Source organism: Sporothrix brasiliensis (assembly GCF_000820605.1).
Source record: "Sporothrix brasiliensis 5110 chromosome Unknown Cont20, whole genome shotgun sequence".
NCBI lineage: Eukaryota > Fungi > Ascomycota > Sordariomycetes > Ophiostomatales > Ophiostomataceae > Sporothrix > Sporothrix brasiliensis.
The window spans coordinates 1,110,509-1,136,572 of NW_024467139.1; the positions used below are offsets into that span (position 1 = coordinate 1,110,509).

At 56.2% G+C, this 26,064-nt stretch overlaps 7 protein-coding genes across 7 annotated transcripts; 3 read left to right on the plus strand and 4 right to left on the minus strand.

Annotated features, from left to right (window-relative positions):
- Positions 1-432: 432 nt before the first annotated feature.
- SPBR_07125 (RNA recognition motif-containing protein) lies at positions 433-2,002 on the minus strand (the record flags this gene model as incomplete). The annotated part of the gene is made up of 2 exons (XM_040765379.1): positions 433-1,885; positions 1,965-2,002. The coding sequence occupies 2 exons, from the start codon at positions 2,000-2,002 to the stop codon at positions 433-435; spliced, it is 1,491 nt and encodes a 496-aa protein (XP_040616291.1).
- A 1,730-nt stretch (positions 2,003-3,732) lies between these two features.
- SPBR_07944 (small subunit ribosomal protein S8) lies at positions 3,733-4,224 on the plus strand (the record flags this gene model as incomplete). The annotated part of the gene is made up of 1 exon (XM_040766197.1): positions 3,733-4,224. The coding sequence occupies one exon, from the start codon at positions 3,733-3,735 to the stop codon at positions 4,222-4,224; it is 492 nt and encodes a 163-aa protein (XP_040616292.1).
- Positions 4,225-5,204: 980 nt separating this feature from the next.
- Positions 5,205-6,164, plus strand: SPBR_07627 (hydrolase; the record flags this gene model as incomplete). The annotated part of the gene is made up of 1 exon (XM_040765881.1): positions 5,205-6,164. One exon carries the CDS (start codon positions 5,205-5,207, stop codon positions 6,162-6,164), a length of 960 nt encoding a protein of 319 aa, XP_040616293.1.
- A 1,270-nt stretch (positions 6,165-7,434) lies between these two features.
- On the minus strand, positions 7,435-10,071 carry SPBR_06624 (c6 zinc finger domain containing protein; the record flags this gene model as incomplete). Its single annotated transcript, XM_040764880.1, has 3 exons — positions 7,435-7,954; positions 8,072-9,390; positions 9,490-10,071. The coding sequence occupies 3 exons, from the start codon at positions 10,069-10,071 to the stop codon at positions 7,435-7,437; spliced, it is 2,421 nt and encodes an 806-aa protein (XP_040616294.1).
- Positions 10,072-14,072: 4,001 nt separating this feature from the next.
- On the minus strand, positions 14,073-16,642 carry SPBR_06641 (uncharacterized protein; the record flags this gene model as incomplete). Its single annotated transcript, XM_040764897.1, has 2 exons — positions 14,073-16,240; positions 16,351-16,642. The coding sequence occupies 2 exons, from the start codon at positions 16,640-16,642 to the stop codon at positions 14,073-14,075; spliced, it is 2,460 nt and encodes an 819-aa protein (XP_040616295.1).
- Positions 16,643-19,874: 3,232 nt separating this feature from the next.
- On the minus strand, positions 19,875-23,522 carry SPBR_06441 (DNA polymerase gamma 1; the record flags this gene model as incomplete). Its single annotated transcript, XM_040764697.1, has 3 exons — positions 19,875-23,222; positions 23,259-23,299; positions 23,366-23,522. 3 exons carry the CDS (start codon positions 23,520-23,522, stop codon positions 19,875-19,877), a joined length of 3,546 nt encoding a protein of 1,181 aa, XP_040616296.1.
- Positions 23,523-24,621: 1,099 nt separating this feature from the next.
- Positions 24,622-25,716, plus strand: SPBR_07509 (triosephosphate isomerase (TIM); the record flags this gene model as incomplete). The annotated part of the gene is made up of 3 exons (XM_040765763.1): positions 24,622-24,662; positions 24,860-24,930; positions 25,025-25,716. The coding sequence occupies 3 exons, from the start codon at positions 24,622-24,624 to the stop codon at positions 25,714-25,716; spliced, it is 804 nt and encodes a 267-aa protein (XP_040616297.1).
- Positions 25,717-26,064: the final 348 nt, after the last annotated feature.

Genomic DNA, 26,064 nt, shown 5'->3' on the forward strand with positions numbered 1-26,064 from the left:
TACCAACCAGTCAGCACTAGGAATTCAACCAATGATGGCGGCCAGCAGAGAGTGAGCTAGGCAAATCTGGCTGTCGGGTTACCATGTTCCTCGAGATGCAGAGGCAATAATTCGTACTTGTTGCCACCGTTATCTTACCTCGCCGTAAAGAGAACTGAAAGATGTGCCCCAAACGCTTTTTGTGAGAGGACCTCCAAAGAAGACAAAAAGACAAAACTGTGAGAACGCTTCGGTTAGACGATTTTGTCTCACAGGCCTCGACACGTCAGCTGTATGGATCCGAATGCATGCTTGAACTCTTGCGTCTTCGCTTCCAGTCTCAGAAATAAAGATGACAGCGACAGGAACAGACAAAACACGGAAAGAACCAAGACACTAACATAATGGCGAACCAAACATAAGATACACGCTTTGCCACCGGCTCACCTCACCTCACCCAAACCGCTTCTCAAACTTCTTGAGCATCCCCGTCATGCCCTTTTCTATCCGGCCCGCCGTCTCCTCCAGCTTGCCCCGTGGTTCCTGTTTGGGCGTATGCGACACGGCCTCGCCGTGCGTCGGCCGGTACAGCTGTTGGTGAACGGAGAAGTCGGTTGTGCCGGCGGCGCTGCCGCCCGCCTTGCCGTAATTGTAGTTGCTGAAACCGGCCTCGGACGGTGCCTGGTAGAGCGCCGCCGTGGTGCCTGCACTGGCAGCACCACCACCCACGCCAGCAGTGGTGGTCGAGGGCGGTGGAGCGGTAGCCGTCGTGGGCGGCGGTGAAAAGGCAGGGAAGCTGACGGCCGGGTTGAAGGGCGAGGGCGAGGCGACTGGCAGAGTGGCCGCGCGCACGAGACCGGGGTGCTGTGCCTGCTGCTGCTGCGGCTGCTGCTGTGGAACGCCTGCGGGCGTAGGGGCCGTGCTGGTGTAGGCAGGCGGGGCGGGGAATGACGGTGCACCAGGCGACGCGTGCAGCGAGGGCGGGGGGATTCCGGGGCTCAGAGGACCCAGACCAGCGGGAACCACCAAGCCGGGGCTAAACGGCGTGGTGGCGTCTTGGTAGAGTCTCTGCTGCAGCGGGTTTTGGGCCACGACGTCATCAGGCGGCGGCGTCTTCTCGCGTGGCCGAATGGTCTCTGGGGCGGCGGGTGCCGCCGGATTGTAGGCAAAGGCAGCGGGCGCTGGCTGCCGCTGCGGAGGCGATGTTGAGCCTCCCCTCTCGTCCGACACAGCAGATGTGGGCGGTCCCGCAAACGAGAGCTCGGCAGCCGGGACCGGCCCGCTCCGTGGGGCGGGTGTACTACCTGCGGGGCCACCATTAATGGCTACGGTCTCGAGCTTCTGCACGACATGGACAAGGCCGTTGTTGCCGCCCGGTCCAATGGCGGGGCCGGCACTGTTGTTGCCGTTGCCGTTGCCGTTGCCGTTGTTGTCGCTCGTCGGCGCTGGGTAATGCTTCGGCTGCGGCGGGGGTGGGGGCGCCGGGACGGCCGGCTCGTCCCGGATGTCGACTTGGTTTGTCGGCAGCAGCCGGCGAACGCCATTGACAAACTTGAGAGCGTCGAGGTGCGTCCAAAAGTAAATGTCGACGGCGTGCAGTTGGTAGTGGTAGATGTTCTGGTTGGACGGGTCGTACGTGGGCAGGTGCCACTCGTCTTGGTTGGGCGGTGCAGCGATGACGACGAGTGACACCATGCAGCTGTGCTTGTACGAGTAGGTGACGGCGGTGGCGTCGAGGAAGCCGTCGAACGCATCCTGTCGCTCGGTGCCTGGATGGTTGGCAATCTCGATGCGCGCGCGGCCCTCCTGGGCGTTCTCAAAGAGATAGACGTACGAGCCCTTGTTAAAGCGGTGGTGCGGCGGGTCGTCGGTCTCGGGGCCGTAAAAGTAGTGTATGTCTCCAAAGCTGCACGCGTGAGCGAGCTTCGAGCGGGTTAAGAGCGGGGGGCGGATGAGGAGCGGGAAGGGACAGGGGAGAAACTTACAGCGTCGCGACGTTCTCTTCGCCCGGTCGCGTCGCCATTGTTGCGATCGTGGACGAGGGCGAAAGCAGACAGAAAATGAAGTTTATGGAAGGGTAATTGGTGGAAGAAGAATGAGCAGACAAAGGAAGGTTTAAAGGAGAGGAAGAAGAGAGGCGAGACGGAAGAAAAAAAGAGCGTGACGATATGACGGGACCTGTCCCCCTCTTTCCCCCCAATCTCTCTCTCCTCTTCCCTCTCTTCCGTCTTCTTGTACCACCCCTGGTCGCGGCCCACAGACGAGATAACCGCAGTGCATACAGTTCGCTTGCCAACGGCCGACTAAGGAGAAACGACCTTGAACTCACGTCACAGCCAACAGCAAATCTGGCGCGGCACTTGGCCCAGGCCACTTGGGCTGTTTACAACGCTGCCGATCACACCATGGAATGGTCGACACTGGGAACAGCCGTCACCTGCTTTTCAATGCTGTGATGAGATGTGATTTGCTGGTCTGTCCAGGGCGTCCAGTGACAATTGAGTGCAGTCCTGTCCCGAATGGGCAACTCGGCGCTTACAAGACGCGGGACGGGCCAATGGAAAGCGGTAGCTGAGGGGAAAAGTGGGTATGCGTCTTCGAAGGACTGGTTGAAGATCAAAGGTAGGAGCTGCTGGGGCGGAGCTCCATCGACGAAGGAGTGACAAAGAATGAACTGTACGATACCTGGCCTGGGCCCTTCCTAAGATGCAACGTGCTGTTAATTGTTGACGGTCATACTGATTAATACGAGAATGTGCCCTATATATGGCATCCACAACAAAGCTAGGCATCCAATCGACAAGGTGTGTGGACCAGTCTCTATACAGTAGTGAATACTAGAATACTATACAATCTTCGGTGCTTGTACATAAAGTATCCTCTTTTCAACGCTTCGTAATACGTGACACGAACGCTTAGCCATCTCTGTTCATCACCTGCCTAGCAGTACGTGTCGCATCTGCTCGACGCTATACAAATCATTCATCCGTCTTGCATAGTCTCCCTCGAGTGCCCATCCATCGCTTCCTCCTTTGGGTCCCAGCTTCTCACCCTCCGGATTGCAGGAATCGAACGTACTCGTTGTCAATGTCAATATGGAGGTCTTGAACAACGCTGTTTGTATCTAATGAGCAAGAAACAGCGATGATAATGAACAGGGCCATTGGGAAGAACCTTGTGACGATAGGGGAGATTTAAATCGGACTTTAGCTAAAAGACAGGGGGCACAGTACGGCATAATTCACAGCTTACCTCGACCTTAGAGTTCGTACTGACGCCATTCTGAGCACATCGCCAGTTCTGTGCCTGGCCGATCGTTTGGCGGAGAGCGAGCTAAAGAGAACGACCCACTTTGAGCGTGCTTACCAAATACTGGCCAATCAGGCGATGGACCCGCTTTAATTGCTAGTCGGACAGTTCAGGTCAAAAACTTCAGAGCAGCAAAAAGTCGAGATGCGTGGAATGTTCCGTTGACGTTCAACCCACGACGGCACGACGAAACGACGATACGACCCACACGGCGCACACCACGCACCGCGCCACGACGAGTGAACTGGCCGCCTACTCTACTGTACGCATGCGACCGCCCTCCACCCATCGTCTGGCCCTCACTAACCGCGGCAGATTGTCTCGTGATCATTGAATCCGTTGATCCGATCGACGACAGCGACGACAGCGACGACCGCGACGGAGCCCTGACCACTGCTGGTCGACACCTTTTCTCCCCTACAACGTTCATATCCCACCGCCACAATGGGTATCCTCCACATCGCCCACACCTGCTCGCATCTGCAGAACGCGTCCCGCGCCCGGCTCGGCCTGACGTCGATTGCCAACAACAAGTACAACCTGCGGTTCGTGCTGGCACTGCACCGCGCAGGATTCCTGTCGTCCGTCACACGCGCAGGGCCCACGCCGCCGGACCCGGCCGCGATCCTGACCGGCACGCACGTGGAAGAGGTGGTGACGTCGGCCAACGTTGCGTCGCGGCGGCTGTGGCTGGGGCTCAAGTACTGGAACAACGAGCCGGTGCTGCAGAAGCTCAAGCTGTACTCGAAGCCATCGCGGCTGGTGTGGATGTCGCTGGAGGACCTGGAAACGGTGACGCGCGGGTTCCCCAAGGGCATGGTCAAGGGCCTCTCGTTGGGCGAGTGTTTATTTGTGAGCACAGACCGGGGCATCCTCGAGGTGCGCGAGGCGCTCGAAAAAAAGGTCGGCGGTCAGGTTCTGTGCGTTGCATCATAACGAGGCGACCGAAACGGGGCCACGCGAGGGCCACCATGAAAAGCGTCACAAGCGGACAAGGAACAAACATCGGCTACGAGTCGCATGGCAGGAGATGGAGGGCATGCAGCCACCAACAGGCACTGGACGGTCGTCAAATCCTCTTCCGCCGCCTCTTGCCAGCTCGGCCGCACATGGTGTACACATAATGTAAGATAGCAAATGCAAATACCCATTCATCTATTCAAGGAGATCGACGCCTTTTTCGTGCCTTTATCAGCGGCACACCACATCTGGTACTTCGGCATCTGCTCACGATCTGCCAAGGGTATGACATGAACACAATGTTCTACCGTTGAGACAAATACGGAGAGTGCAGCACGTGTGTCCAGGCAATCGTGGATTACTCAATCGTGGATTATTAAGGAATATAAGAAGGAAAATTAGCTGAGAATCAGGTGAATCGCGAGTTGTTGGTGGAAACCCGCTAAATGGCCAGACCTTACCCAATTAGGAAAGTTTGGTCGAGCCCCGACACATCGCATCGCGCACCTTCCCTCGCGCAACATGTCCTCTTCGTACCTGCCCCATATGACAAACGCCGCACAAGCAAGTGCCTCCCTATTCCCCTATTGCGCTCCACCAAACCGACGCCCTTTGGTTTGTCATTGCTTCTCTCCATCCGACGTCACGGCCAACGATGCCAAATCAATCCACACAGAAGAGGCATAGTGTGCGAGGAAGCGGCCCCGTTGCCATCTGTTGTTACAAAGCAGATGACGACATGAACAAGAGGCGATGCCCGGTGTGACCAGGCGAAGCTCTCCAGCGCAAAAGTATAAAGGCAACGACGCCCTCTCTCGACGAAGCACTCTCTGTTGGCCATCCATCTCCATCTCCATCCATCGCCCGCTCATACATTGGCTTTCAGAGCACGCGAAAACAGCACGCCCGCCCCATTGGAACCATCCCAATTGCTATCCATACCCACCACATCCACCATGTCCATTCCCTCGACCCACCAGGCCTTTGTCGAGGCCGACGGCGTCAAGGTCTTCTACCGCTTTGCCAACCCGGCGGGCGTGGCCGCGGACGACGTGGCGGCCGGCCAGGATGCGCCGACCATCGTGCTGCTCCACGGCTTTCCCTCGTCGTCCTTTATGTTCCGCCACCTGATCCCGCTGCTGGCCCAGCGCGGCTACCGCGTCGTCGCCCCCGACCTGCCGTCCTTTGGCTTCACCGAGGTGCCGGCCGCGCGCAACTACGAGTACACGTTTGCGAGCCTGGCCACCACGTTTGGCGCGTTTGTCGAGGCGCTGCAGCTGGCGGCCGACAATCGCCAGTTTGCCGCCTACATCTTTGACTACGGCGCGCCGACGCTGTTCCGCTTCGCGCTGAACGAGAAGGCCGCGGGCAGGAAAAAGGCCATTGGCGCCGTCATCACGCAGAACGGCAACGCCTACACCGAAGGGTTGGGCGGCGACTTCTGGGCGCCCATCAAGGCCTACTGGCAGTCGGGCCCGACCAAGGACGCGGACCCTGCGACGCGCGCCGCCCTCGGCGAGGCTGCGCTCGCGCTGCCCTTTACGCGCTTCCAGTACGTCGAGGGCGCGCCCAACGGCGGCCGCGACGTGCCGCCCGAGACGTACCACCTCGACCAGGCGCTGCTGGAGCGGCCGGGCATCAAGGACCACCAGCTGGACCTGTTCTACGACTACCAGACCAACGTGGCCTTGTATCCGAAGATCCAGGAATTGCTGCGGGTGGCGGACACGCCCGTGCTGGCGCTCTGGGGCCAGAACGACCCGTGCTTCATTGCGCCAGGTGCCGAGGCGTTTCGCCGCGACGTGAAGCGGTTCGAGCTGCAGTGGCTCAAGACGGGCCACTTTGCCCTTGAGACGAATGAGCCGGTCGCCGCCGAGGCAATTGACAACTTCTTGAAGAAGTACAAGGTCTTTTGAGGGGAGGGACGTGTCAAAATGCAAGGGCTGAGTGGTGTTCAGGACAGTTGCGAGCTATAGATAGTTCACAGTCTAGTTAAATCATCTTGCCATTGCTTTAACATTTGTTTGCCGTCTTGCGAGCTAGATTGTGCTATTCCGTCGCTTACAACACATACGACAGTGCATATCCGCATGTCAGATCCCCGATGCCCCGTTCGCCGTCCATTGAGTCCTCCGTAGTATTAGTCGATGTAGAGGTTTGCAGAGGGTCGTTTGTAAAGCCGGATATTTTCCGATGGAGCCTGCTGCAGACAGGATGAAACGTCCCAGCAATGAACGATTGCATGGTCGCCGACGTTTGATGCAGCTAGGGTAGGGAGTATGGATGCTCTATGCTCCCTGGTCGACGTAACCGTTCAGGGCCCTAAAAAGAATGGAGCCCGAAATTCAAAACCTATTATCCAAGGAACTCCACAGTCCACCTCATGCACCCGAGTTGGGAGGTCGGCGAACAAGACTGTGAGGACCCCGGCAAAAGCGAAAACACCAGCGAGATTCCGGCTTCGATCGTTAATTGACTTTTTATCAAAAAAGAACCCAGCTTTAGCAGCCCCTGTATGCGCTGGAAACGTACCATTTTGCCGCTTCTGCAAAGTACCATGTAAGGAGCAGAGGAAGCCCGATGCTTCGCAGTAGATACTTCAAACGGGCCGGCTTTGTATTTTGTATAGGAACAGCAGCCAGCACATGTCCTTGTGCATGTTCTCCGTATTGCTTCGTAACTTCGTATTGGAGACAGGGGCAGGTCAGATCCGGATTAGTCCGGAGCAGCTTTGTGTAAACTGCCTGCCGACACCCTCCTCTTCGCCCACCACACCTGTTTCTCCACGCACACGAACGGAGTATATATATCCAGCCATGCTTCCATCTTCCAAGCCAGACTGACAGCAGGGTGTCATATACATATGACGGAAAGGCCCCACCTCGCAATCCTCTCTTCTTTTTCGCGACGACTAGATGAGACAGCACACAGACGCAGACGTCGGTTCACTTCATTGTACGTGGATGTCGGAAAACGACATGTGATAAATGCAAAGGAGAGTGTACCCGGTACTCCATGGAGGGTGTCGAGAAGTCCTCCGCTCAGCAAAATGCAACGACGAGAACAAAAAATCGACATACATCGACGCACGAAACGCGCCGAATCATATCCCAGATATGATACCCATACGGCGCACACCGAAAGCAAACGTTAAGCCCAACCGAACCCATCCCCGCCTCGCTCCGCTCATTGCGTTGCCACGGGCAGCAGCGTCTCAAACTCGCTCATGATGCCTTCGTCGGTGTTGAGGCTGTTGATCATCTCCTCCTGCGTGAAGCCGACCCAGAAGGCCGGGTTGATCTGCTGCGCCTTCTTGGCTCGGTAAATCTCCTGAGCAACACCCTTGACCTGCCCACTCGCCGTATTCGCCGCCTTCCAGACGTCGCTGAGCTTGTTGAGCGCGCCAATGTTCAGGCGGATCTGCTCCCGCAGGTCCTCCTCGTCCTGGATGTAGTACAGCGCCCACTTGCTGAGGTGGACAATCGACGACAGCGTGATGACACACGTAAAGAAATGCGTGTGCGACAGCAGCGGTACGGCCTGCGTAACCATCTTGCTAATCTCACAGGCAGCCGTGATGGCGTGGCGCGTGTGCGTGTTGAAGGCATCACCGCTGGGCACGTGGCTGTGCGGCGCGCACGACGTAACGCTGCGCGTGGGCGACGAGTCCAGCTGCGAATGCGGCTGGTGCAACATGATTGAGCAACTGGGAAAGACAGCACGTCAGATCAGCAATGTGCACAACACGACGACGAGGGAATCCAAATCAGAGCCAGGGCCAGAACCAGAACCAAAAGCAAAAGCAAAAATCCGTCCAACTTACGCATGGGTAATAAAATGGGCCTGGAACATCATCTCGTCCAGTTGACAGTGCTTGTTCAGGTCGTCCCGCTTGCTGGCAGGCAGGTGCATCCGCCAGTTGGACAGCATCGCCTCGATCTTCTCGAGATTCTCGTCCATTGGGAACAGGATCGGCGGGCACCGCATCATGCGGCCGAGGATCCGCGCCGCAGCAATGCGGTACGTAAACGACGAGAACTCCCGGTCTTCGCCGCTGAACAAGCGATCGTCAAAGTCTTCAATGTAGGCCAGTGGCGTCGGAATGTTTCCAGCCAGGTACTGCTGCTCCTCGCACGGAAGCCCGACTTGCGCGGGAACGTCAAACAGCGCGAAATTGGTCACCCGATGTACACCGGCCACCATGCCGTCGACGACAAAAAGATCCCACCACGTGCGCCGCCAGCTTTCTTCGAAAATGGGGTTGCCTCGTCCGTTGGCCACGGCAAATCCACGCTCGTGCAGGCCAATGTCCAGCGCAATCCGCTCGACGTCGCTGAGGATCTCACGTGCCTGCTCCTGCTCGCAGCTACCATCCAGCCCGACAACCAACATGATCATCGCCTGCACCAAGAAGCCGTCCTTGGGACACGACGGAAGGTAGATTAATTGCTTGGCTTCGTCAAAGAACATGGCCCGCGCCGGACCGGCGTTGATGTACAGGGAGCCGATGTACCGCATGGCGGCGATGAGGTGGCCGATGTTGGACGAGCTGTCCCTGGCAAGCGATAACATAACATCCTTGGGTAGCGCAAACGGGTGGCCGCCGTAAAAGTAGTGGTAAAAGGCGTCGAAGCAGCGGTCCTCAATTGGCACGACAGGTGCCAAGTGACCTCCGGTAAGGACCACGTTGCCGTTGGCGCCGTAGCCGTTCCCGTAAAGACTCAGCTGTTGGGACACAGACCCTGCCGGCGTAGAAGACAGAGATGCAGACGTTCCGGCTACCGTTCCGGGATACGTGACTGTGCCGGGGGGAAGCGTACCGATGGCATTGGCGGTCGTGTATCCTGACGTGGCGGGTCCTATTCCAGTGGATTGTGCAAATGCGGCTGACACAGTGGCCAAGTCCTGGGGTGAGGCTGTGTGTGGTGCTGCACCGAGAAGCATGGGGCAGTTGTCCGGAGCAGACGAAGCCATGCTTGTACCCAGCAGTGAGCCAGGTGGCGGCGATGACGACCTCATCCGCTTGTTGGACTTCCGTGGCCCTTTGTAGCCTCGGCGCGAGGCAATGTAGACACACTCCATCTCGGCCATCTTGCAGCGGGAGCAAGGGACCTGTCCGTCGCACTTCAGGTGCTTGCTGCGCTACAGTACAGAATTGAATGTCAGCTGGCGAAGAACGGTGGCCCTCGTTTTATCGCCCTTATCTCATTTGCCTTTTTCCCTTTTTGTAGGACAACTTACGCATCCTAAACAGGCTGTCGGCACGGCTGTGAAAGGCTGCCCGATGGGCGAGCGGTTCTCCTGGCTCGTGTTCTGCGACGTGTCGCTCGGGCTCGTGTTAGAAGCATTGGCGTTGCCATCGTCGTAGGCGGAGAGTGTCGGCGTTGTCGTATTGGTGGTAGTCCCGGAACTGGCCAAGGATGTCGGCGGTGGCGGAGGTTGCTGCTGGCTCTGGAACGCTTGCTGCTGGAACGGTTGCGCCGACAGCGTCTGTGTCTGGATGGGCGGCGGCGCTTGAAGGGCCTGCGCTTGAAGCGGCTGCGAATGGAGAGGCTGGGCCGGGTGGGATTGCATCTGGTGCCCTTGCGACACCGGGAGAGGTTGAGAGAGCGACTGGTGCTGCTGGTGCTGTTGGTGCTGTTGGTGCTGTTGGTGTTGCTGATGTTGTTGCGGTGGCTGGTTCGGAAGATGATGCGGCTGCGTGAGACCGCCTGGGCCGCTGAGCGTGCCAGGAGCACCAGGTGGTACACTGGTCAGCAGTCCGTTCATCAGAGGCGCGCCAGATGCCATCATGACCGATGCGTCATACGGATGGGAGTCCATCGCGGAGCTTGTGGCAGTGCTAATTGCGACGGCGTTGTTGTCGTCGGCAGTTGTCCAGTGTGTCTCCATCAATGCGCTGGTGTCCAATGCGGAGAGCAATCCCTTCAAGCGATTTCTGCGGGATGCGGCCTCAGACCTTAGGTTTATCAAAGGGGGAGAAATGTGTGAGATGACAGGGCGAAAGGCGAAGATCGAGACGTGGGCAGCGGAAACACATGTGCGTCTTCGTGTAGTTTGTGGAGGGAAGCAGTCTGCATTGGTGATCTAATCAGGTCGCCGCTCCATGTCTCACCTGCTGCAAAACTCCTGTCGATTGCGATGGCTAGGCGTGGCAAATGCCGAGAAAGGGAAGTTTGGTGGTCGTTTTGCAAAAAGAAAAGAGAGCCAAATGACAAAAAAAAGAGGGAAGACAAGAGAACAAAAACGACGAGCGCATGTAGCCCAAAGTAGAATTTGGTCCAAAAGTGCGAAAGCAACGGCTTCTGGTTTCCGTCGATGGCGAAAGCACACAGAAGCTCACAGCTACGGTGCAGTGGTCTCATTGCAGCGCTTGTGCTCAGTCCCTTACGCCATCCGTGACTTGGGCATTTGGCGAACAATTTCCGTCGTTTTCGCAGCACACAACAGTGGGCGTACCAGGGTGGGGATGCAACCACACGGACTCGTTGGGGAAAGATGTGGTCGCCAGAGACAAGGATGTGCGACGCAGCGATTGCATGGTGGACGAAAGCTACCCAGCATGAAAGGCAGAGTTTTACCATGTAGCGACTCTTGACTGTCCTCCGTAAAAGAGCACTACCACCGTACCACATACGACAAACGACGTACAGGCTTGGCGCATCTTGTTAGACTTTGGCTCTTTGTGGGAGGCTTTTTGGACTAGGGGATGGCGGATGTTGGATGTGGCGATTGCTCGACGGCGTGCTACACCGATCTCATTTGTATGGAGTATTTGCCATGGATTAACGGAAGCCACCCGTCAATCGTGTCGATCAGAGGCAGGGGCGGACGGCCGGTGGCTATTCGCTATTTCAGAGAACCGAGATGGGAGTGGAAATTGCGGCACTGGTATTCTGTAGGGGCTGTTATGTTTGGCGATTTCTTGATTATCATATGTTTTCGTCAGCAAAGAGCTTTTCTGCGATGTTGGGGATCCCTGCCTCACGGATGATGGCACAAGCTAGTGGCAGACACGAATCGGGGCACCGCGTGTCTCGGAGCCACATTGCAAGCTGCTTGTGCCTATGTGCAAACTAGGAGCTAGGGTAGTGCAGTACAAACTTGTAAAGCGCAACGTAAAATGCAATACGTCGTAACCGGGACAGATAAGGGAGATGGAGCGAGAATGCTGGTTCGAATTGCCTGATCGTCAAATCGATCGAGATGTCGAACAAACGTCGAGATGTTTTCGAGAAACTCCCACAACAAGCAGTTGAGACATGTTGTTAACAATCGCTGCGTTTCTTTTGTTCGTGTCCAATGCCCGTTTGGCGGTGTAACACTCGACTGTCAGAGTCAGCTGGTGTGCACTGGTTGATAATCAATGTCTGCAACCTGCTGTTGGCCGCTGGCAAGATATTGGCACCAACTTACCTACTGCTATCAACAAGACGATGGTTCAAATGCGCTTTCCACGCCACTGTCAGACTGCCATGTCGCCATGGCCCGTGCATATACGGTGGAGTCGTGTTGCCCAGCTTCCTCCTACCAACATACACGCTCCTGTTCTTGTCCCCCCCACCTTGTATGACCAACTAGGAATTTTTCCTCGAAGCGCTTTTCTAGTGTCGGCTGGTCGACTGCATCTTGGATAGCAGAATGGCCTGCATGAATGAAACCAGTCTGCGATGTGGTTTGGCTGTTGTTGTTTTTTGTCCTCTTTACTCCGTTCTCTCAAAAATATTCTCCATGATTCTAGCTTCATCCGTTGCTTGCACTTGGGAATCACTTCCAATTGCCATTCGTCGATGATATGCATGGTCCGAAGTGCAGACCTGTGGGTACAGGAAGAGTTCTCGTTATGGAAATCAGAGCAAATGGATAAATCTGCAGCAGTGCCTTTCGCTAGGTTGCCTCTAGCGGTGCTCAATGCCCCTCAAGGAACGCTCATTGGCACTCTGTACTGTGCCTGCGGCGTAACGAGGGGCGAGTGGCCGCCGACGATGATGATTCGAAAGACGATGGCGTGGCCTGGCCGTTGCAGAAAGGTGGAGAGGTTGGAGGCTAGATCCGGGCTAGCAAACACATCTCGTCAAACTTGACGCAACGTCAGGACCGGCTTCGTCTCCCGAAAGCTCATGGTGTGCTGCCGAGACCTGCATGTTGTATCTTACAGTATGTCGAGCCGCAGAAAGAAGGACAGGGGGGACTAGACGTGGAAATGGCAATGGCTCCACACGATGAGAGCCCCCTCTTGCGGAAAGTCGTCTCTTTCATCACCTGCACAGCGAGATGTGCGTAAAGCGAGTTCTAGTGGTGGATGTAACAAAGCAGAATTCGTACCTGGGCCGCAGTATGTGCAGCCATGGTTCAAAAGTCAAATGGTCTCGGCGAAGGGCAGAACTCAGAAAAACGGTCGACAAAAATTCCCCTCGACGGGTGGGGGGAAATGAGAAGCTGCACAGGAAAAGACTGGTCTCTGTGGCTGCATCGTGCAAAAGTTTCATTTCAGCTCGACAGGGGTGAATGCAATGCGCGATTCCAACGGGCGGCACCCTCCACCAAGACTGGGAACGGGGTAAGCCGTCGTCTTGGGCCAGAATACGTTTGTATGTGGGCAGCGACGAAGCGAATGGCGTTTCGTTTCGCTATCAGCTTTTGAGAATCTCCACTTGGCAGGCGATTTGCCAGGAGCGACAGACGACTGCAATATCATGGCAGATGCAAAAGGCAAGATGGGATAGGACACGCTTCATCCGCGTATTCAAGCACCGTCTTGCATTTCCTTGGGTGTTGACTTTGGTTTCCCAGAACGAAGCAGGCCCGTTTCACAGTACCCTGTGCAGTAGACAGACCAGTGGGAAACGAGCCGAACGAGTCCCACGCGTATGTGGTGGATCTTCGTGTTCCTTGTGTTCCCCCACAATGTCTCGATACCTAGAACAAAGTCATCTCGGTTAGCAAGGTTGCGCTGCCAGACCATCTTCTGCAACCAAACTTGCCTCTGTTCCGCCGCCTGTGCATATTCGTTGTGAACAACCCGGAGAAGAACCACCTTTTTTTTCCAGATCATGTCTCTCCCAAGTGGTCTCACAACGGCTGGGGCCGTCGAGCTAGTCTTTCGCAACGGTAGCATCTGGGAGGCAATTATTGCGTGGAATACGACGGACTCGTGGGTGGTGACGGACGATGGTCCAATGTGCAAGACTCGCTCTGCAAAGACAATAGAGTCGGCCTATCCTGTACTCGTTCATGGCAGGTATTGCCCAAAACAATCCGTACACCACACGATGATCGGATGCAAACGGCGGTGGATGACGGTGAATGACCAGACAGAGAAGAGATGAAAACCAGACAAGGCGCAAAAGACGCAAAAGACGGGGAAGACGAGAAAGACGGGGAAGACGAGAAAGACGGGGAAGACGAGAAAGACGGGGAAGACGAGAAAGACGGGGAAGACGAGAAAGACGAGGAACAAGAATGGAGGGCAAAAGGGGGAATAATCCAGAGGGAAGGAACGAGGCAGCCAGACGAAAACATTCACATTTACGGAAGGAGCATAAAATGAACTACTGAAGCAACACTGTCGATGGTTTTGCTTGCATGGAGGGAAGGACCCGCCACATATTCGCTCCTTCTTTAGGATACGGTGGCTTTTCTTGCCGACGAGACAACTTCTTTTCACCGCAAAATATAGCAACCGTCTTTTACGTTGATTCGCTTCGGTTTGTAATATCTTGTCTCCGATTGTGAATCCTTGTGTGAACTATACGTACAGAAACATCAACTCCAACTCGCCCGCACAAGAGCGAGACCGTTTGCCCGTCATTATCATATCATCATTATAGGTAGTAATACAGACCAAGACCCAGCGACTCGCACTGCGGCTGTTCGCGTAACTCGGCCTGGCTGCTGGCGGGCCAATCGAGCAGACGCACCGACACGCCCTTGAGCAGGGTCGAGGCGGTCCAGGCACCGCTTGCCTTGACCATGGCGGTCGTGTTGGTGAAGCCGCGGGCCGTGAGAAAGTCGGCGTCCGGATTGGGCGAGTAGGTACGGGCGAAGGCGGCAAAGCTATCGAGGACGTACTGCGAAAAGGGCTGGTCGCCGTCGTCGCGGAAGGGCAGGCCCATGCGCGCAACGTTTCCAAACACATAGTACAGCTCGCCTGAGTGGCAGCGGAAGTAGGGCAGGCTGGGATCACCGAATGGGTGGGCATCGGTGGCGTCGGGTGCGCAGACGTTGGTGCCCGGCCAACCCGTGGTCTGGTACGAGCGGTCAAACTCGTAGTAGTAGGCTGCGTCAAAGATGCCGCTCTGGAGACCTGCATAGACAGTGGCCTCGTCGATGCAGCGGAAAACGGCGTCGGTCGACAGACGCGAGCTCATGTTGTACAGGTCGAGCGTGGCGTTGACATTGGTCGTGGGGATGGGAAACAGGTCGGACGAGATGTTCTTGTAGCCTTGTGACGATAGGTACGTCGATTCAGCGCTCGTGGCGTCGGCGAGGGACGCCTGCTGGGAAGGAAAGTCGATAAAAGGGGCGCCGTCGTCGCGCATGGTGCCCATCATGAGCTTGTACGGCGCCGCTGTGTTGTTGACGGTCGTGTTGACTGCGCCGAGCTGCAGTTGGTCCGACAGGATATACGTGCCGTCAACGACAATGAAGCGCGCGACCGCCCTGAGGCCAACGAGTTTTTTTGCAGGTATGGCGCGCAGGCAATCGACAATTGCCTCTGCTGTGGAGTTGGCTGCGGTGCCGTCGGCCCCGCCGGTTGTACAGTTTGCGGCCTGGAGGACGGCGTTGCTCGAGGCGTTCATGACGTTGTCAATGGTGTAGTACTCGGAGTACGAAGTGCCATAGTTGAGACCGCCCAGGTTGCTCATGAGCAGCGCAGCCGCAAATTTGCCGAGGGCCAGCGGCGAGGCCATCATGGCGCGCACGGAGCCGGCACCAGCGGACTGGCCGAGGATGGTGATGCGTTCCGGATCGCCTCCAAAGGCCGCAATGTTGTCACGGACCCAATCGAGTGCGAGGATCTGGTCCGAGAGGCCGTAGTTGCCGTTGAGTCCACCATGCTCGCTATCCAGAGCCAGGTAGCCGAGCGTCGAGAGGCGGTAGTTGATGGTCACAACGACGACGTCACCGCGCGAGGCGAGGTTGCCGCCATCGTTGGTCGGATCCGAGCCAGTGCCGCCCGTCAGACCGCCACCGTGCATCCAGAACATGACGGGGCGCAACGCCGGCGCTACTCCCGGTGTGGATGCAGACGCAGCCGGCGACGAAAGGGATCCTTGCTGAGGGGCCGGCAGGTAGGGAGTGAACACGTTTAGGTACAAGCAGTCCTCAGAACCCACGCCACCTGCCTGCGCGCACGCCGAGCCGGATTTCGTGGCGTTGACGATGGGCAGTACAGTGTTGTTTGTGGTTGAGGTGCTGTTGAACGTGGCGCTGGTGGTGCGGTTCCAGTAGGGCGTGGAGTAGGTGAACCGCACTGGCTGGGGCGCGTAGCGGAGGCCAAGGAAGCGGAAGGAGTTGTGATCACGGCGGCCCACGACCTGTGCGACGCCGTTGGCGCCATTGTCAGGACGGTCGACCGAGGCGCGAACAGAGACGGTCCATGCCGGGTCGGTGTTCACAGATGAGCGGTTCGAATAGGGTGCCGACTGCGTGCACAGCGCTGAGAGTGTCACGTTGGTCGTGTCGACGACCTCGCTGCCATTAAAGGCGGCAATGTTGCCGCTGGCGTCGACGGTGCGCCACGAGGCCGGCGCAGCAGAGCTGCTATTGCCGGTAGCATCCTGGGTGGCGCTGATCCAAAAGCGGGAGGTCGGGCCGGCTTGGCTCAAGTACACGAGGTAGTCCAGCAAGGGCTGGATGCTCTTGACGGCGGCAGTTGAGCTGTCTCCGACGCCCCAGAGCTCCTCCCCAAGTGCCTTGCAGTCCGCTTCGGCGCTGAAATAGTTGCGTGGGCTCAGCAACAGTAGGGCAGGTCTAGTTGACGCACCGCCTACAACATCACAATGTCAGTCACATGGCGTTCGCATCTCGTTGTGGGTAGGGGGGAGGGTGCAGTTTGCGCAGGACACGTTTTCCAACACGGATTGACGGATTGCTTACCAGAAAGGTCGTTGTCAACGAGTAACGTCACACCAGATGCTGCAGAGATGAAAGTATTCTGCGCTCTGTGCGACACCTTGGCGTGCTCGGTCACCGGCACAGCGACGGCAATGGCGACGATGCCGAGAATGACAAAAGCGAGGGCGGTCATTTTTGTCTTCCGCCTTGTCGCGAAGAAACGGGAGAGCCGAGATGGGGTTGCCGCCGTCAGTTCTGCTGCTTTTTCACCCGAATCTGTCGATGCCCCCGACGATGCAGGCGGCGACGACGCTGCTGCCATTCTGCTGTCCATTGTGGTGTTTTATATGAATTTCCAAGAGTTCCAAAGAATACAGGGCCCAGCCGCTACCTTTGTTCTTCTTCTCTCCCTGTCCTGTCACGTCCCGTCCGTCTCACGCTCGCCTGGGTATTGTAGAAATAGGCAAAAAAAAAAAAAAAAAAAAAAAAAAAAAAAAAAAAAATAGATGGACGCACAGCGTCGCTGTACCGCTTAAAATAAACAATGACGGGAGGGAGATAACACAACCACGCAAGGAGAGCGGAGTCGCGGCGTGATGGATATCAAGAGGCCAACAGACAAGATTGAAAATCCCCTTACCGGGGGGCCGTTTCGTTTAGCCCATATAAACACGGCACGTAATGAGGGAGTTTGAGTGGATGGAGAGGGAGGAAAAGAGGACGTTGTAAAAGGCAAAGAGACAATCGTCAAGGAACCAGGTGGAGAGGAAGGGAAAGGAAGAAAACATCAAAGAAAAGAGAAAAGAAAGAGAACACGATCCGACAAGTGGATGGAAGCAGTTATGAGAGGAGAGGCTAGCAAAGCGACTAGGGAGAAGACGAGACGATGAGACGAGTGGAAGACGCCAAACGCAAGCGGTTGATCATAGCTGGACCTCAAACACCCAATATAACCGTATGTGGTCCAGTCTGCTTTATCCAGCTTGCCGGAGAGTTGACGGTCGGCGGCGCCCGTGGAATTAATATTCGAATGCGAGAGATTTTGCCTCCGCGGAGGCAACGACCTGACTTGGACTCTGACGAGTACTCTGTGCGCTGACTGCACTAGCTTGCGGGCTATGACAATGGACAAACCATCGCGTTGAAGCAATAAGAGGGTTGGGTTTGGAAGAGGTTACTTTTAGTTCTGTGAGGCAGGTTGGGATGTGTGGCTCCCCCTTGTCGACCGAGGAAAGAGTAAGAGTGTAATTACAGAGTGCTCCAGACGGGAGGGAACGGGTAAGAAGGAGCGATCGATGCCAGGAACAGTGTCGTGCTGGGGGTCGCTCCTACTCTTTGTGAATCAAACGTGTGGCGGCCACGTTTTGACGAAACGTGCGCTCTTTCCCTTTTGCGGTTTTGCCTTTTACTCTAAACCGTCCCGCAGCAGGTCCAACCGTATTGCCGTGAAAGGGTTGCAGTTTCCGTCCCTGTGCCTGGGCGGCCCCATAGCGGAACGTGACCCGAGCGTTTCGAAACACTGCGCTCTCTGCCATGAAAGTCGTAGTCTGTCGGCGCAAATGTATAAACCTAGAAGCACTTGGAGACACCCGTGCCCTGACCCTCTTTTGCGTGTGGGAGGAAGCTTGCACGTCGACCAGTCTTGGCAGGGCCACAGATCGGACTGGGTCGGTGTTTCCTCTTTTTGGTGCGCTGCATGTCTCAAACGGGAAAGCACTGGCAGATCCGGCGCAAGAGGCAAGAACAAAGTCCGGCAGCGGGCAAGTGCACCCGCGAATTGAGGCAGGAACGGACGGCGAGATATGAATTCGCAGTCAATGCAAAAGGGAATCAACTTGAGAGGCCGCTCGAGACAAGCATCGCCGAGAGCAAGCAAACTAGGTTCACAAGGCACGGGGCGTCGAAACCGACTGCTTGGCATGGTCCCTGTGCTGGTCGAAGTGCGACTAAAATGCTGCGCTATCCTTGCCGTCGGTGGTCGGCATGGGCCTAGACTCGTCTGGTTTGCTGATTCAGTCTGAAGGACGTTGGAGTCGCAGGAAAAATCGCAAATACAGAATAAAGCCAGTGAGAGATTTGGCAAACTCTGGTCTTCGAGGAGAAATAGGATGACAGGCTCGGATATTGGCAGCGTGCAGAACTAGAGCCTTGCATTGGCTACGCAAAAACGACGCAAATGCTATCCAGAGCCATTTAGACCGCTTAGAGAAACGAAGATCGTCAAAGCGCAACGTATTCGCATATGCGGAGCACGCACGAACTTGCCATGTGCTTTGACACTGGCTTCAAAAGACTCGACAATGCCACATGTTTCCAGTCGAAGCTATACCCAGACAGAACGACGGGCGACAAGCTGTCACAATCCTGCGCGACAACCCAGATGGCGACATATATTGGCAGTTGCTCGTCTTCTGTTCACCTTTGCATAACGGTCTTGGCCCTGCTCGTTGGTCTGCCGTACATCTTCTCCGTCTTTTCGCATCTCTTCGGTTTCATTCCGTTCTGTCATGCTTCTTTATTTCCATTTCTATTTCTAAAACTATCTCGTAGTCAGCTGCTGATGGGAATAGTTCAATTTTCCTGTTGACAACAACTCAAATAAAGAGGACATACCGAGGACGCCGTGCTACATACCTCCAACGTCGTACTGTCTTTCCACTCTAGGTAAATGCCAAGAACTCCGCATTGATTCGCTGGTCGTAGCGTAAGTGCTGCAGACACGGACCAAAAAAAGAGACAAAAAAAGGCAAACACAAAAAGATACAGAAGTACTTCGTAATGGCTCACGAGATGCAAACTACGACGGACTCCATACATAAGGAAATCAACCCCAGGTTTTACGCACAGACACACAGTTCGGATTTGCGCTGTCATAGCATACATCTCTAAATTGTGTATATCATAGGTAAAAAGAGCGAAGGAAAGCAGCAAGGCAACGCACTACGAGGTCCACACCAGAGGACAATCATCTCGAAGCGCATTTACAAAAGTTTATTTTCAGTGTTGACGAGCAGGTAGCTCTAGTTTCCCTCACTCTTTGACATTTTGACGTATCGACGTCCGCCATAACGTGCTTTAGTGCGCTATGGCCATCCTCTGATATCAAGGATTTATTTTACTTTTTTTTTTGTATATATGATTTTGGTTATTCGATATGTTTCCTTTCTCTTTGTACGATATACACCTTAAATACGGTCCGTGCTGCGTTGACATACCGTCCCTGCCGTGTTGCCGACTTTGCCATGAACTCCCTTCACGTCATTGTTCTTTATTGTTTTCCGAGTACACAAATTTGGGTCCACGAAGCGCACATGGCCAAGATGGGACAATACAAAACTGCGAAACACGGGGTATGTTCCAACACTAACAACACTAGCAAAAGAAAAACCTCAATACCCCCTGCATACAACACAGACCCCAGCAGCAGACCCAATGACAATGATTATGAATTATACAACATACAGGTATCAAGAAATCGACAACAGAGAAACGTAACACTCGTAATCATACACAATTACAATGTACACAGGTAGAATGATATACACAAGCAGAGAAGAAGAAGACCATTAGATGCGCGAGCCGCGTGTCGACACCTTGCCATACTTGCCGTGGGCGTTGCCATGGCCGCCGCCGGCGCTGTTGGCTGTCCACGCCCACCTGTTGCCGCTGCCGTTGCTGGGCGAGCTGTTGCGAGCGCCGAAATTAAAGTCGTCGTAGCTGCTGTCGACTACCTGTGCGAACCGGCTGCTGTTGCCGTCGTGGCCACCGCCGCCGCTGCCGCCAAAGGACAGCGCCTCAGTCACCGAGATGGGCTCTTCCATCGGCATCAGCTGTGGGCTGGCATAGTACGGGAACACAGACCGCTTCGAGTACGACCGTTTCGTCGTTGCCGCCGTCCCCGCCGCCGCCGTCGTCTTGGATTTCGACGACTTGCTCGTAGACGTCGGTGCGAGTTCTTTGCGCTTCGCGGTAAGAATGTCCTTCAACTCCTTTTCGTCGGCCGTGATCTGAGCCCGGATGAACGCCACGTCCGTCGTGCTGTTGTCCTGCTCTCGCAGCGTCTCCATCACCGGCTTGCGCGGCGTGTACGCAATGCCCTCGAGCTGCGGCGCGTGCTGCGCGTCTGGCACAATGGCCGGGTCCAAGAACGCTTCGGCGCCACGGTCCAGCAATGTCTGCATGTCCAGGCTCTCGCCCGGCGGAATGGCGGTCTGATGGCTCGGCGTCACGCAGTCCATGTCCACCTCCTTGCGCAGCACGTGGTCAATGTCCACGGCCGAGAAGAACGCACAGGCCTGCGGCAGGTCACGGATCCCCACCTGCTCCGCAAACATGGCCCGTGTCCACAGGTTGGCCACCTGCAGCGCCATGGCCGCGCGGTACTTGTCTTCGTTGCGCACAAGATACCGGATCTCGTCGTGCACCGTAATCGCCAGACGTGCCTGGATGTTGAACCGCCGAATCAGGTAGTCCATAGACACAATCAGCAGGTGCAGGTAGTCCTGCCCAGACGACTGGATCGCCCAGTTGATGCGCGACGTCAGGTAGCCACCCTTGCTGATAAACCGGCCCATGAGGGCCTCTGTGATGCCTGCACCTAGTACTGGCGTGCGTGGGCGTTCCTGCTCGGCAAACTCTTCCAGGCGGTTGAACACAAACGATTCTGTGCCGCCGCGCCAGAACGACCGCTTGTACAGCGCGCGGCGGGTCGTGCGTGTGCCCTTGGTCGCCGAGTACAGCTTCGTCGCGATCGCAATCGTCTCGGCCTCGGACAGCGACGGGTTGAACTGCCGGAGCAGCTGTGCCGCAAACCGGAGTCCTGCGCCATAGATGCGCCCGTAGTTGAACACCTTGGCGTCGTTGCGTGTAATGCCCAAAATGTCCGCCGTTCGCGAGTGCAGGTCAGTGCCAGCCGCCTTGGTGCCCTCGAGCGTCATGAATCCAATCGCGTTGCCGCCATGCAGGCCAAACGTCGCGTCGCCCACCACGCTCGCAATCCACAGCTCCTCCGAGTCGACATCGGCACCGACAAACGAGTAGCCGTCCGGTGCTTGCACCATGGCCTTCAGTTCCGACCCGACACGGTTCTTCTTGGCGTTGCTGGCCGTCAACCATGTGTTTTCGACGGCACGCCGCGTAATGGTACCCATGGGGATGACCTGGGGCAAGATGAACCCAGATCCATCATCGGGTGGCGATGCTGCGCTGGCGGGCAGCTGTTCGTTGTACACGACAAGCTGCGACATGATGCGGTCGCGCGCGCTGATCCAGTACGAGCACGACGCGTTCATCTCGAGCGCTTCTTTCGCATACGCATACTCGGACGACAGCGTGCCCTTTTCAAAGTACGCCAAGTAACTCTTGGCCATGGGGCTGGCGCAGCGCGCTGTGGGGCCGTCCTTGTGCGGCAGCTTAAAGTACACATAGCGCCGGTCGTTCCTGAGAAGCTCCACGGGCTCGTCGGCCATGTCGCATCGCAGCATCTGCTTCTCGTCATAGTCAGCGGCCTCCTCTCGCGTCACACGAAACGTCCACCCGTACTTGTCTGACCAAAAGAGCGGGTGGCCGTCCCAGGCCAGGCGGAGGAGCAGCGGAGCAATGCGCGTCCGAACCGAAATGTTGATGGGCGAGTCGTTTTTGGCAAAGAGGTCCTTGTACCATTGCGGCATGCCGGGCTTCTTCTGGCGTGCTGCTGGCCGCGGCGGGTCGTTCTTCTTCTTGCCCTTGACCATGCGGATCTCTTGGCCAGACCAGTCCAGCTGCTGCATCCACGGGTCCTGGCTCCATTTGTCGCTGTCGCCACGGATCTCCAGCGCCTTCTCAGCCAGCGTCACGAGCCGCTCCTGGACGGCATCGGAGAGGCGGCGGTATGTCGCTTCGGCGTTGGCAATGTACGACTCCCACGATTTGTTCACGGGAAGGATGACGGACGCGAGGTGGCGCAAAGCGGCAAAGCTGACAGGGTGCGGGCACACCTCGAGAAAGTTGGGAAACACAATCTGGAAGACGCGGTGCGTGACGGCCACGTCGGCCGCACAGTAGTCGAGCAGCTCGTCCAGCTTGCTCAGCACGCCCTCGCGGTCCTGCTCACCAAACTCGTCGCGCGCAGTCTTGTCCATGGCAATGTGAAGGTGGAACTTGGCCACGTCGCGCAGCGAATTCACCGAGCTGCGGTCGACCCACAGCTCCTCTTCCTCCGCGTGCAATGCATTGTTTTGCAGCAGCTGCGACAGCTCGAAATTGTCCGTCTCCTTGGCAATGCGGTCGCGCAGCTCCCGGTTCTTCTTGTGCTTCATCCATGTCGGCCGCTGCTGCGAACACATGCCGTTGACGGCCACGTGCAGCGACATGGTGTCCAAGAAGGCGTTTCGAGACTGCTTCAGATCGTATTCCTCAAGTACACGCGCACGGTCGTAGCCGACGTTGTGGCCGACCACGATGCGGTCTTTTGTCGGGTCGCCCAGCGGTATCAAGTTGCAGTCGTTCTCCGTCTCGCCGAGCAGCCACGGCGACAGCCAGGCGTACCATGCCGTCGGGCTAGCGGCACACGCCATAACAGCAAATGGGCTTTCCTTCCACATGACTTCTGTGTCGAACACGAGCATCGCCTCGTCTGGTGCATCGACCGCCTCGGTCCGCCCGTCTGGGTAGTACTTGGTCCATCCGCTGCGCCGTACCCATTTCCGGGGCTTCGGTTGTGTGTTGGCACAGGCAAACTGTTTCGCATATCCCAAAAAGGGCTCGGCGGCGTCGGTGCCCAGCTTGAAAAAATGCTCGTCGAGCGTCTGGCCATGCAGCGGGGGAACGTCAAAGGCAATCGGTGCGGTGTTGTCGGTGTTTTTGCCCAGCAGGTCTTGGCGTCGCAAATGGTCCCTTGCCAGCTCGACCAGTTCAGGCGATGGAGGCTTGCCACCCTGGGGAAAGACTTGGCGAAAAATGTGGTCGCTGACGTGCTGGATCCCAATTTCGTTGTGCCGCGCCTGTGAAGTTACTGCTCGCCGTTAGTCGTCTGTCCGTGATTTCCATCAGCAATATCGGTGCCCCATCGTCTGCTTACATGCGAGCGTCTTGCGCTCTTCGGTTTGTGTCGACTGCCATCGGACGAATATCGGAACTGTCCGCTGCGGGTCGCGCGCACGGTGCTTTGCTAGCCGCACAAAAGATGCCGCCGTCCAGCTGCCTCGAGCGGGGTTTCCGCCCAGAGGGCGCATCATGGTGATGCCGCTGCCGACGAGGCCGGTTTGTGCGTCAAAAGCCCGCCAATTGGCATCACGAGGACCCTTCCGGGGTCGATGCAATGGCAAAGATCAGAAACACCTAGTCGCAGCAGCTCTGGGTAACCTAGGGTTTGAAAGTACGTGCTTCTGATAGAGAAATACCAGAAGCCTAACCGGTGTCAATGGGAATCGCTGTTGGTGCCGTTGTGTTGTCGCTGTGTATTGCAAAGTGCTGGTGGTGATGGGATGTCTTTGTGCTTTGGACGTGGTTTTTCCAACGTCTTTTGCGCCTGCCGCACGGACCATGTAGTTTGCAGGGAGGAGCGACTGAGGAGCGACCCAGTCGCCCTTGCATCAAAGAACGCGTAAAAACAGCCTAAAAACCGTAGCGCATTTTAGCGCGCAGGGCGCAACTGGGGGCAGTCGCAATTCACACCACAGTGACTGAAGTACGGCAGAGTATGGATGGCCCAATAGCACCTGCCGTGTAAGCCTGGACGCGTGATGCATCGTCCTTTCCTTGCATGTGTTATCGCGGCGAATCAGGCCCCTCGCCTCGCCCTTTCCTAATAAAGCGCACAATGAGACTACATAACGCAGAGGTAATTACAGCGTCTCTTGAGCTCTGCAATACTCTGGTTACATCACTCGAGATTTTCTCACCGCTGGGCGCGGGACAGACACTCTCCTGGTGATATCGCCCATTCACAGCATGATGCTACGAAAGCTACCCCGCCATGTAAGACATCTTACTGCGTGCAATTGTCCTCCGTAGAAGGCTGTACAACGGCCAAGCACCAAGCGCGTCGGTTGTCCGATCGTGGCTGCCCTTTCTGAGTTACACTTGGTTGGCAATTGCTGTTTACAGCCATGGCCTGAGCTGGAAGACCACTAGTGCTGTGTTGCTCAGTCGGGAAGGGGCGGTTGTTAGCGTCGGTCGTTTTGGCTCGTTCCTACCGAAAAAAGCTCACCAGCTTTCTCTTCGTCTTAATACGCCGACCCATTCTTTTTCTTTCCTGCCTCATCTGCAACCTTTGACCTTTCCAGGCACTCACCATTTTGATACCCAAAGCACTACCAAACCCAATTGCCCATCATGTCTCCTCGCAAGTTCTTCGTCGGTGGTAACTTCAAGATGTACGTGCCGCCCATGCTTCTGCCCCGCGGTTGAGCTTGTCCAGCCTGTCATGGCTGTCTGCCAGCACGGAAAAGAAACCCCGCATGTCCGAAAAGCTTCACGCTTCGACAGGAGAGCTGTTCGACACAGCGCCATGTGTTGCTCTATGGCACCTAGAGCTAGGCCAGCGCTGACCATTGCCTTTTGTGTGCTCTAGGAACGGGACGATCAAGTCCATCAAGGCCATCGTTGACAACCTGAACCAGTCGAACCTGGACCAGAATGTCGGTACGTAGTCGGGCTTTATTTTTAGTGTCTGGTAGGCTTCGTCCTGGTACTTGTTTCTCGACCCATTACTCTGACACTTCTTCTTCTCTTCTAGAGGTCGTCGTTGCCCCGCCTTCCCTGTATCTGCTGCTCGTCCGCGACCACCTCAAGGCTCAGATCGAGGTCGCTGCCCAGAACGTCTTCGACAAGCCGGACGGCGCCTTTACTGGTGAGATCTCGGCCCACCAGCTGAGCGACAGCAACATTACGTGGACCATCCTCGGTCACTCGGAACGCCGCACCCTGCTCGGCGAGTCGGACGCCCTTGTGTCGTCCAAGACCAAGTACTCCATTGACAACGGCCTGGGTGTCATCTGGTGCTGCGGCGAGTCGCTTGAGCAGCGCGAGTCCAACCAGACCGTGTCTGTCGTCACGGGTCAGCTGGCCGCTCTCAAGGAGGCCCTTGGCACTGACGCTGCGGCCTGGGCCAAGATCGTCGTTGCCTACGAGCCTATCTGGGCCATTGGCACTGGCAAGGTGGCCACCACCGAACAGGCCCAGGACGTGCACGCTGCCATCCGCGGCTGGCTGAAGGACAACGTCAGCCCCACCGTCGCCGAGGCCACCCGGATCCTGTACGGCGGCAGTGTCAACGAGAAGAACTGCAAGGACCTGGCCAAGCAGGCCGACATTGACGGTTTCCTGGTTGGCGGTGCCAGCCTGAAGCCTGCCTGTATGCTCATCCCCATCCGTTTTGTCCTTATGGATTTCGCCCTGGTCCATCTTTACCCCACTGTTCTCTACTAACGCACCGTACTAGTCGTCGACATTGTGAACTGCCGTCTGTAGAGGAAGAATTTGAAAAGTCTCGCGGCCCGCACGCCGTTGCTAGTGTGATAGACAAAAGAAGCACGTCTCGATGACACGGGGACGGGACTCATATCTTGGTCAAGACTTGGAGATAGAATCACTTCCTTTTATTTAAAAAAAAATATCAAAAAAAAACCGAGTTTCTTGACTAAAATACATTGATTGTTCTGACCATTTTCGTATATGCACGAGAAATCGCTTATATGCATATTCATATACATATACAGGTATATTGCAAATTAGCATATCTTAATCACAAACATTATGACAGCGACGTGAAAAGCC